Source organism: Macrobrachium rosenbergii, chromosome 17 (genome assembly GCF_040412425.1).
Source record: "Macrobrachium rosenbergii isolate ZJJX-2024 chromosome 17, ASM4041242v1, whole genome shotgun sequence".
Classification (NCBI taxonomy): domain Eukaryota; kingdom Metazoa; phylum Arthropoda; class Malacostraca; order Decapoda; family Palaemonidae; genus Macrobrachium; species Macrobrachium rosenbergii.
This window is the reverse complement of record NC_089757.1, coordinates 1,035,733-1,048,021: the sequence shown is the minus strand read 5'-3', so window position 1 is coordinate 1,048,021 and position 12,289 is coordinate 1,035,733. Positions and strand designations below refer to the sequence as shown.

Sequence of the window (12,289 nt, the reverse complement as noted above, 5' to 3'; positions counted from 1 at the left end):
GTATTTTTCGAGGTACCAATATTGCTCTTCCTCATGTAATGGTCCCCTTGGACAGAGGGAAGACATCCTGAATAGATTTTATATTTTCTGTCTTCATGAACATGAATCCTCAACCTTCAACCTCTGATGCGCCTTTGATTCTCCCTTTGGATTCTTCCAGTCAGGTAAGAAATAAAGAAATTAAAATAATATTGAGACCTTTTGGGGTAACAAAAAAAAAATCTGAATTCAGAGCTTCACCCATTTTGATTTTGTATTTGAAAACAAGAACTGGTCAAGGATCTTAATACTGGAAAGTGAAAACCCAATATCATCACTTGAAAACTGCCTGTTAAGCAGACATTTGACAGGTTAGTTGGAGCTGGGGCTTTGCAGTACAATTTATAGATAACTACAGAGAAGGAAAGAAATGTGACACAGTGAATAGTATACAGGGAACAGTCTTATAGCCCAATAATTAAAATGAAACAATGAAAACTATTGTATTAGACTCTTAATAAAAGATACAGATGAGTACAAGACTGTGAAATATATATATATATATATAATTCAAGTATGAAAAATAAAGACGCTTTTTGACAAATTAAGATTCTAGGGCGGAATAGAGAAGCAAGACTATATGCACCAAAACCCTTACAATGCAAAAACTGCAGTTTTTGTGTTGTAGAAAAAAATAAAGTAGCACTAAAGAGCCAAAGCAATATGACAATGTCATGAATGTAATATCGCAACTGGACTGGAAATTGAGAAAGTTAACCGAGACAACGTTGCAGAAATGGAAGAAAACCACCAAAATATGTTCCTGAACTTCAAGCTGATAAGAAAAGACCAAAAGAGACATGTCCTCGTAAAAACAAGAAACAAAAATACTGTTGACTGTAATGAAACTGATCCATCTGCCTTACCAGAATAGAGAATACCAAAAGACAACAACGGATATCAAGAGAAAACGAAAATAAAATTAGTCTGTTAATATTTCGCCTTCATTATGGCGCTGAATAATCCTGATGGGTTCCGGCGCTTGGTCTTCAAGACCTAAATTTCATTATCAATCAATAATTATATTAGAGAATTTATAAAAAATGTCACTGATAAATCCATACTTCATTCTAATGAACAGCAAGTGCCTTGGTGGTCTGAAACTCTAAAGATGATATATGATACCTGTAGTCGGTTACTAACTGGAATTAATATTTGCATAGATGATTTTGCTGTATACGAAAGAGTCAAGAAAGACGTGCAGAATGTTTTCAATAATGTGATAAAAATAAGACACGTGGGCCGCATCCGTACAGTACTCGTAGAAAGGACCACATGTCAAGTGGAATAAAATTGAAGAGATTAACTTGAAGATTGGAGATCATCAATCCGATGAAGGACTCAGGATGTGCACCCGTTCATATTTTAACACCGAATTTTACTAGTACACTGTGTTATCATTCGCCTATTCATTAGCAGTCACATCATTTATATATTTCATCTTCATCGCTGCGCTGAATAATCCTGATGGGTTCCGGCGCTTGGTTTTCACAACCTAAATTTCATAGTCGGTCAGTCATAGCTTTTAAACAAACCACTGTAACTCGTCCTCGTGAACTATTAATAATGCTTAGTGCAGTAAAAATACAAGCATGTCATTCACCAACAAAAAAATTTATGATAGATGTATTTGAATTATCTGAAAGAATCTGCTTATTTTAATGAGAATTTTAGTCATATTTATTCTTATACTAAGTATATATTTTGAATATGAAAGTTTAATATATACTTATTTTTTGTTGGTTCTATCTAGTGTCATTCTTCATTTTTCACGTTCATGTTTTGACACCGAATTTTACTAGTATGTCATCACTCCCCTATTCATTATCAATCATATCATTAATTTGTATATTTCACCTTCATTACAGCGCTGAATAATCCTGATGGGTTTCAGCGCTTGGTCTTCAAGACCTAAGTTTAATAATCAATCATTAGTCAGTAAATATACATACAAAATTTCCTCTTCCTGGGGCTGTTCCTAGGATACACACTTGAAATATTTTTCTAAAAACTGTTCATGTGCCCCAGAACATCAAAATACAACACGAAAGGTCCACACTGTGCTATATACACCTGCCTACCAATGCTGCTGGTTTCATAGCAGAACTATGTGCAGTAAGATCAGCCATTAAAATTATTAAAGATGTATCATTTGATAAATTGTAACGTTCAGAAATTATAGAAGAGCTATAGAAACCCTTCAAAAGTAAAATACAGAAAATACCCTTTGACAACAAAATTTCCGTTTCACAAATTTTATGGCGATGGTAAAAATTTACATATATATTTGATTCCAGCCCATGTAGGCATTATAGGGTATGATGCTGATAAAGCAATCAAGGCTGCAGTCATTATGACAGAAAACATAGATATTCCAATTAACGATTATATAAAATTCATAAAACCCATTGAAAAATTTTAGAATATATGGAATGATGAACATGATAGTATCAAATTAAAACAGATTGAGCCCAATGTTGGAATACTAGATTTATCATGTGAAAAAAACTGCACACAAGTAGCCTATTTTAGACTCTTAGAGATGGTCACTTGTTTTTGATGAATTGCCCACGATCCAATTCCCACATGTACAGGCTGTAGATTAGAAGTAACAGTTGAAGTTTTTTGTGTGAATGTTTTGAAATGGCAGTTAAAGAACTTTTATCATATTCTAATTTTTCTCAGTTAAACTAAAGTAAAAATTTTAAAGGAACCGTAATTTATTCAATAATATTTAAACTCGTTAACAAAAACAAATACTTTGAGTGAGTACTGTAAGAGCTAATCAGACGATCTTTAAAAGCCCTTCAAAATTGGTACCATGCAAATTCCTTTGTTGAACAGATGAAGTTTTTCACTCCACATATTTTAAATGAATTTTCATGCAAATGTTATGTTTTGGAAATAATTGAATAGATGAAGTTTTGTCAGAATCTTCATATTTTTTATTTACTAAAATTGTAAAGGACTCTTAAGTTAAGTAGAAGTGAAATATTATTATTAGGCAAACCTAGCCATGTGAGATTTAAGAATTTCAACTTTATGCTGAGTTTTAACTACTTGTTAATAGCATTCCACATGTAATATAAAGCCGGTATAAATGTTGAAGTATGTAGGATCCCAGCACAGGTGAGCATTAAGCAAAATGAAAAAGCATGTACAACAGCCAAAGGTGCAAATACAGTGACTGGATCAAAAATACCTGTTCCAGTTAGTGATTCTTTACTGTCTGTAAGACCTGTCTTTAATGAAAGCTGGTTGTGCAAGATTTTGAATCTCTTGGTAACAAAAATAGACATTAAATCTAGTTGGGGTGTGATGTCCTTCAGTTCATAGAGAACACTACATTGGGGGGTCATTATCTTGCCCAGAATGCAGAACAACACGTACAGTTAAACCTACAGTATTTTGCGTAACTTCGTTTTAAGCAGTAGTTGATATCGTTTTAGAACCATATCCTTAAAACAACTTTCGTCGATTTTCAACATTAACTTTTAAGAAATTTATTTGTAAATAAGATATTATATAATTACTAAGCTTGGTAAACTACTTAGCAATAATAATAATAATTTTGGCAGTACTATAGAGGTTGTCAGGCTAATGAAGTAGGGCACAATACCAGACTTAACATAAATTTTTCCCTCATCCTGACCAGGATAGGTACTTGAGTGTTATGGGTTAGGAAGCCTGCTATCCTACTTTGCCCTCCTTAATTCTTTGTCTTATTCAAAGCATATCTTAGACTATTCTTACTGTTAACAAAGGCTGTTGCTTTATTAACATTTGGAGGAAAGTTACAAATGAAGTTAACCTGCAGAATTGGGAGAATGGAAACTATAATGGATAGAGGGTATATGATGACAACCATGAACAACATGGTCAGCTACAGCAACTGCTTATTGACAGTGGAATTCAATTTTACTAAACATTTAGTGAAGAACCGTCTACTGACTGTAAGACTTTGATGCCATTCCATCTGAATGACAGTGTGTGCTGCAGGCTATGTGCTTAAAGTATCAAGTGACTATATATACGAGAAAAGAAATTAATTATATTGAGTAGAATTTTACGTGATTATGCTGTAGTCATTGAGCGGTGTTGTCCTTCATGTAGACTAAATCTAGATATTGAATTGTATCTTTGCAAGTGGAGTAGGTACAGTATATAAAATCAGTCAGCTAGTAATTGAAGTCCAGTTAGTAGGCTTCAATGACTTATTGTCTATGTAGATACTTCAGTATTAAGGCCAAGATATTATTCCAGGTTGGAAACCACTTATGTGTCAGATAGAGGAATGTGATGGTGATGGTACATCAGAGGCTGTCAAAGTTTGTTTTGACCATGCTGTGTGTCTAGGAGCATGCCCAGATAATCCACCACCTCTCTATTTATGTCTTGACTGTGCTGAGGACATCAGAAGGCAACACAGCACTGTTGAATTTTTTGACATACTCATGCCTATGACACAAGTGTCAGCTACCTGTGAGAATAAGGTACATGTTCACTGTTAATTTTTAGTTCCTCTGATTGTGTAGGGTTGAATCACTGAAAAGAAAATCTTTTAGTTTTTATGTATATATATTCATTTTAGAAAGAATATTATAAGAATTATTTGACATTATCATACATATTTTTTTTTTATAGAACTGCCGGTCCTCAGAGAAAAATGCCATAGCTACATGCTATAGCATGGAGTGTGCAAGCTACAACAGCAATCGTCCTATTCGGTACTGTAGCCAGTGCAATAACATCAGGCACAACAACAGACGTGGGACAGACCATATTGTACACACTACCATTGGCTCTCCCTGGGAAATGGAGCCACAGATGCAGAATTTCACCATTGAGGCTATTGTAAGGTAATTAAGATGCAGCTTGAGTGGTGGCTGTGAGTGGTATTCCTTGGCAATTTTATTTCTAAAAAAAAATTTAATTTATTTTCTCATGGTTATGTATACTAGAAATTTTGTTACTTACAAGTACTGTACTTTTTAAGTACTTATATATGATAATCCAAGAAGACAAGGGGAAATCTAATTCTGAACTTTAAAGATTCTGAAGTGTACATTATAGAGATTTCATTAAGAGGAGACATTGGAGTTGATGGGCTTTGTGGTGGGGTCCTCCGGCAGGAGGCAGTTGGCGGAATGTGCAGGCGTGGTTGCCCGCTTGGCCGCCTTCGTGGAGTCCGTCAGCTGCTGCGCCAACCTGATTAAGTTCTCAACCAGCAGGGTGTATGCTTCCATGATCTGCCCACGGACCTCCGGCAGTAGCTGCCGCAGGAAGATCTCCCTTGACAGACTGATTTCCGTGCGCCTGCCGCTGCTGTCAGTCTCAGGGAGGAGGAGGAGGTCCTGGAGGGCGTGCCACACTTCTAAGAGGTTTCCCTCCTGCCGGGGGTTGAGGGCGAGGTCAAGGGCGCAGGCAGCTCTCTCAGAGACTGGCAGGGAGCAGGTCTTGACGAGAGTGGGTTTCAGTTCTTAGAAGGTGGCGGGGACCGACGTCATCATCAACCAAGGGGCGATCTTCTTATAAATCTCCTGCGGGAGGGCGTTAATGGTAATGTCCGCCTTCAACACCTCGTCAGTCAGGCCTGCTATTCTGAATTGCCCCTCGACCCTCCAGAACCAAGACGCTGTGTTCTCCCTGGTGAATGGTGGCAGCCTTATGTTAAGGGCCTTCTTTGGTTGGTCTGGCAGGGGGGTCATCGTGTGGGGCAGCGGTACCGGTGTGGAGGTGCGTGCAGGAGGGGGTTGTGAGAGGGAGGTGTCTGCCTCTGAGAGGTTCGCGGTAATTTGTACGTGGTTGGGAATGTCTCCGTCTTTTTCCCCATTTATTTTCATTTGCGATGTCTCTTTGATTTTTATTGGATTTCCTGAATTCTGATTTTGCCTGTTTTATTATGTGTGTTTGGGGTTAGTAACATGGGAGACATCCCACATTTATTTTTCTCTGTGACTACTTATAAAAGTTTTGTTTTTCCCGTTGTTTCCTCAGATGTATTGAAATAGAGGTCAAATTTTGCAGGTCACACTTCCCAGAATCTACGGAATAGCACAAAAGAAGTCTTCCAACATTTGTCTTTCTGTGCAGCGTTTTCTTTGATATTTGATCATCAGTTATTCTTATAAGAAGGCCTATCCAATGGTGTGTTTTCTTACTTACATGGTTATAAATGGAGTAAGAATTTATTCTAGTCAGGATCTCCGTATTTACAACACCAGTATCCAACTTAAGCAATTCATTATTTAGTTGCACCATGAATCATTCATAGAAAATCCAAGGTCCTTAAATCCAACAGGTAATTTTGTTGAGATAAGGAAAAATTTTTGCTGAGACAAGGCAATTCTAACCCACCTTTTTTTTTAGGGCTATCCACAAGTGTGCCCAGCTGACCATCCCCAAAGAGGACTTTTGGGTTGCCACATCAAGATTAAATGGTTGGTTTTAAACCCCTTTCAAACCAGTGACCATTATACTGAGGCCTTTAGAATGCTTACCCTGTCAGAACTACAGGGACTGATAGTTGGACAAAGGCCATCATGTTCCCCTTTAGGTGGAACCACCTGCTTCTGTCAGGGTAGACATGAAATCCTTAAGTGCTTTTTTTTTCTTTTTAAAGTTCCCTTAGCTTTTGACTGATCAGTCTTTTACAAGGCAGTGGAGATGATACATTCATCGGTTTGTGAGGAACTGAAATGCTTGAGTGTTCATGTTCCAATCATCAAAAAAGGAATGTCAGACTTTGTACAAATATACTGTAATTTAACATTACCTCTGGAAAATGGGATTCCAGTCTTCAGTCCAAAATACTTGTGAAGCCACAACATTAAGTGTGTTATTCTAGGTTAGGATTGTATTAATTTTTGCTCATTTAAGATTGTAGTCTCAATAACCTTGTAATGTAATTAAGCGTATCTCTATTTTTTACTTTTTTAATATTTTTAACTTTTTGTTTTGTGTAGCCTATAGGCTTGTCCCTTAGCACCTGAGAAAGTGAGTTCGGTCTGTTGTGAATTATTAGTGTTTATCATGGCATTTTTGCCACCCTTGTTTAAAATAACTTTGAATATCACAAACCAGTATTTGATTCTTATTTTGTATTCCTTTGTTATTTGTCTTAGAGAGTAGCCCATGTAGAGTTTATAGTATAGTAAACTATTACTTTGCTTAAACCTGTCTCTCATTCATAACCATACAACTGATAAGCGACAAGATACAGGAAACAAGTTGGAGGCTCCACCCAACAGAGGGTGTCTTCTGTGTCATCAACCTAGTACTCCACTTGTTTCTAGCTGGGTTTTTAGAACTTGTCTCACAACATAGGCTGACAAAAACTTTGCCTGTGAAACATAAGTTTTTATATTCTTATTTCAGTAATGTATACCATAACACATAACCATTTCCCTGATACAATAGACAGTGTAATATTTTATACTGTGAATATTTTGTGGCTTACAGTTTATTGAATGAGGCTCAGCCATTTGGAGATAAGACGAAGAGCAAGGATCATGACCGCCTCAACAGAGCAGGTCTCTTGGATGATGATCAGGTATGTATTTTTTTGGATTTTTTAATAATTGTTTCAGTACATTATTGCATGGAACATTGTTTTAAGCCCAAAATACATAACATCTGAAGTTAAGGTTGCTTGTTATATTGTATTTTGTAGGGTTATGCTGTGAATATGAATGGTTTTCAGTTTATTTTGCTTTATTTCATATATTATTGATGTCATATGTATTTTTCTTTTCCATTTTAATTGTAAGGTCACGGGAATAAATTCTTTAGCATTGTATTCATCTTTGGTGTAACACGTTTTATTGGTTGCTGACTGTATGGGCATACTGTCCATACCCAATTATGTCATTGATTGTTATGTCTGAAATAAAAAAAAAATAGTTCTATGAAAGCAGGAGGAAAACCTGTCACCCATGAGCTAAAGGAAATATCTGAAAATCTGACGAAGGAAGTGAGAGGACCAAAGGAAATATCTGAAAATCTGACGAAGGAAGTGAGAGGACCAAAGTAGTGGGAATATGAGGTGTACAGTGATATGCAAAGGATGCACTGCAATGTAGCAATTATTGTGCAATAAGATTAGAGAATAGAGAAGTTGGAGGGGGGGAAAGAAGGGAAAATTGTTAAAATCAGTAATTATCAGTTTGGATTCATGCCATAGCAGTCGGCAACTGAAGCAGTCTTTATAATGAGGTGACAACAGGAAAAGTACCATGCAAAGAAGAGATTGCTTAGGCATCGTACAAGAGTACTGAGGTAAATCATTAAATGGGCATTTCAGAGTTGCAGGGTACTGGAAAGACTAATTAATGTGTTACCCAGTTTTCATTTAAGAACAAATCCTTGGAATGGAACTTTTGAAGTGTTCAAGATGTGAAACTACTTTATGATATAAATCTTCCTCTTTTGTAGTTTGCATTCAGTCTTCAGTCAGCCTTTCTTTTTCTTATAACATTTTGAGCATACACATGAACTGGAATCTCAGATCTTCATCAACTTCATTACCCCCAAGTCACAGGTTTTGCCATTTCTTTGCCTCCTCTCCCATCCAGTTCATTGATTCTTCTAGAGGAACCTTTGATAAAAGCATCTCTCAGTCTTCACTTTGCTTTAACTACATCAGCAGCCAGTTGAAGTTGACGTGGATGTACACGTGTGATTGAGGGAGGTTGTTACCGTCTTTGAATGAGAATTTATTATCTATCAGGGTTATTTTTCATTTGTAAAATGTTCACGTTTTACTTTTCAGTGATAACAGTATTGGTATCTAAACACTGGTTTGTTATATGACAGAGTAAATGAACTGATTAAATGTACATTTTTTCGTATTCCTTTTCAGCCTGAGGGCTTAACCCCTGAGGAGTCTCGTTCGCTTAGTCGTTATGGCATTTGGTTAATTGTAGGTCTGTGTGCACCTACCCAAGACACACCAGTGGAAATGCTGGGACGTCTTCTTGCAGCCATGTGTCACTGGTTCAATGCTACACAGTATCTTCCAGATGGTTAGTACACAAGGGGTTCATAATTTTCTCCTTCGGAAAGTAATAAATAGAAGATGATTAAGTACAAACAATGCTAATATAGTTGAGGTTTCCCAAAAAAGTGATCGGCAGGTGATATGTCGGAACGCAATGTGAATGGCTACACAAGTAATGTGAAAAGAATGACTGGAGTATTGTGTTCACATTGTTTGTACAGTGTGTTTGGAAACTGAAGCTTGATACTGTAAATTCCTTTCTCTCGGATTATCTATTTTCTTGGTCTTTCTTGATTACACGTATTCTTGAGTACAATCCTTGAAGGGGCACTGAGAAAAAGGAGATAGAGACATAGTATTGTGCTTTAGCCCTTCCAAGTCTAAACATTAATGGGATCACCAATGTTGATATTACTGCTCTGATGTTATTATCCATCCAGCTCAGTAAGAAGAGCCTATCAGATAAGTGTATGGAAACTGTCTTTTAAGGAAGGCATGATCTGTCTTTCATTTGGTAAAGCCAATTTCTTCAGAACAGGAATACCTGCTGTACAGAACAACATCCTTAAGTATTTTTCAGGTTTAATGTCTTTAGGAAAATGTGATTGAAATTTTATCATGAACTTAGAACGAGATTTGCCCTGTAAGCTTTCAAGTAAAATATGGCCACCCCATTCACTTGTTAGCCAGGTCATTGGTATTAACCAATAGCAGAGTAGAGTAAAGCTAAGAATAAGCTTTAAAAGAGTTTTAGAAGAATATTAAACAGTATTGTCAAGGATGTAATCATTTGAAAATAGGATTTAGGGAAATAAGAGAGAATTCGAGCATTAAATTGAAAAGGAAACAGAGGACAGAAAGTCAGCAGAACCAGAAGGGCATCATTAAAATATGGAAGGGAGCATATTATGTACTGAAAGTAGTGGTCAGATAAGACCACAGAAGTGGGTTTGACAAAAGGACAATTATGAATAGATTTGTTTTGTAAAGAAGTTCCATGCAAGAAAAATTTGATGATGTATTGTTTGTTACATGAAACTTAATACAACTAAGCACTTTCATAGTATATAATTTTTACAATTTTTTAAAAATTTATTTTTACCTTCTGTCACTTATGAATTTGTGATAGAATTATCATGCAACATACTGGTATTAGCGTAGAATACAGTTATCTTTATTATATTGTGAACCTCATTTCTCTTTTAAGATCAACATGGAACAGCTATTGAGAGACTGAAATCAGAAAATATTCACAATTGGCTTCAAGAAGTTTGCAAGACACATTTTGATGTATTTGTGTCATGTCTGCTTCCACATCCAGTGGAGTATGCTCGTGTTGGGGGTCACTGGTAAGTTCCTTATAAATGTTTAATGCTGTCAAGGTTATATAGTGTACAAACAGCCTTCCTTGTATAAGCCCAAATAAAGGAACAAATGCTTCCAACAAGCAAATTACTGTATACCATGGCACTGAAAACGCACCAACCTCGAAGACACACCACAGTTTTGACAGATAAAATTTTGAAAAAGAAAAAAAAATAAGATTGCACCACTTAGTTTTGGTTGGCATGCTGGGTGTATTTGACTGTCTAATGCATTGAAGTGTCATGGCTTTGGCTGATATAGCATATTGATTATTGTAATTTTTTCAGCTCATTTATTTTAAAAAGAATTTGTTTCATGGTTTTCAAGTCCATTGGTTTTAATATTTAATAAGGCTTTCTGAGGATGGCATACCCGCGAACTGTAGCAATTTGAACAGATTACAAAGTAACAAATATGGTGTAAACTGCCCTGCTGTATTCTTGGTCAGCAGTGCCTCAATGTTAGCAAAATGTACGGGAATGAGGAACTAAGAGCCAACACCTTGCTATTAGCAGGTCTGTCCAAAGGGAACACTGAAATTAGGAAAGATTTTGTGAAAAACGTATGGTACCAGCAAGAAAATATACTTGTGCGAGGGTAACAGAGGCAACGTAGAAAGAGCAAGGGCCATTGCAAAGGCCAGACTTATTTACTACTACTACTAATAGAGCTGGTTCAGTAGTTTAAGATTTTGATAGTATTAGATGTAGGCTTATGCAAATTTTTAAATATCAGACAAAGGAAAATTAAGAATCACAATAGGAGAGATTAGAAGTGCCAAATAAGATTGTATTGCACAATTACACTTTTCAAACTCAACACAGACATGACATCCAAAATTGAACAAAATTAAAATAGAATTAAGATTAATATCCACTGAATACAGATATTACTAATAAAATAAGCATTTTAATCTTCCAAACCTAAAAATGTTTTGCACATTGTTACCATAAAAGCACTGCATGAACATATTTGATTACTGTAGTTCTTCTATAGTGCGATTTGCTGGTAAAACCTTTCAATATATCACAATTTTACTATGTTTGTAACTTTATCACCAATATTGGAAAAAAAATTTTTTCAGGGACACGTTGGCAACTCGAACTGACCACATAAAGGAAGGCTTTAATCGCTTGTTTTGTCTAGTCCCATATGAATTGGTGACTGTGCAGGTATGGGATCGTGTTATGCCCCATTGGATGGAAGCAATTCACAATGAAATACCGGAGGAAGAACTAGCTGAAATGAAAATCACTTTGAGGTTAGTATTTTAGCCTTCACCTCCAAGCCTTGATCAGTGTACTGCATTCAACTTTTCATTGGTTTGCAGTTTTTGTTAAGAAACTGTATTTTATGATTATTTGTGAGTTTTCTTACATATATTAGTGTATTTCAGTTTAGGTTTAAGTCATTTTTATTTCATAAGGTTAGATCTAATGCTGATGCATCAGTGAGTCTGTAACAGTATCTTAGAATTTAATGTTTTCCACGACTTTCCTTGTAGTGCATTCTGAAAAAAGCCCTCTTCATCCACAGACTTACTGATAATTGGACATTTATATGTTACTGAATTTGGTAATTTTGATTAATGTAGATTTTAAATGCTGGAAGGCATTACTTGATTGTAAATGTTTTATAAAATTTACAAATAATGCCTGTCATGTCCAAAAGAGACTCTAGTTCAAAGATTTCTTTATCAGAAAACTTATCTCTTAACATTTCCTTTCATTAATAAGGTATTTACTGTCAAGAGAAAAGATACACATTGAGGCATCACGCCAAGGATTATCAGTTTCATCAGGGGCTGTTACTGGAGCCTGTATATCTTTTCATTTGAAGTTTTGTAGCCCAAACTGGCCATATTATTGCTACCAGTCTGAGCTCTGA

The 12,289-nt window shown here is 36.0% G+C and overlaps 1 protein-coding gene across 12 annotated transcripts in view; it reads left to right on the top strand.

Moving 5' to 3' along the window:
• The window catches only part of unc79 (UNC-79 domain-containing protein), a 224,650-nt gene that overhangs the window by 79,851 nt on the left and 132,510 nt on the right, over positions 1-12,289 (top strand). For all 12 annotated transcript variants that reach the window (XM_067119369.1, XM_067119364.1, XM_067119371.1 and 9 more), the window contains 6 exons: positions 4,303-4,532; positions 4,684-4,898; positions 7,501-7,591; positions 8,900-9,062; positions 10,245-10,386; positions 11,487-11,663. In XM_067119369.1, coding sequence (XP_066975470.1) covers positions 4,303-4,532; positions 4,684-4,898; positions 7,501-7,591; positions 8,900-9,062; positions 10,245-10,386; positions 11,487-11,663 — 1,018 coding nt within the window. The remainder of the gene's footprint in view (positions 1-4,302; positions 4,533-4,683; positions 4,899-7,500; positions 7,592-8,899; positions 9,063-10,244; positions 10,387-11,486; positions 11,664-12,289) is intronic.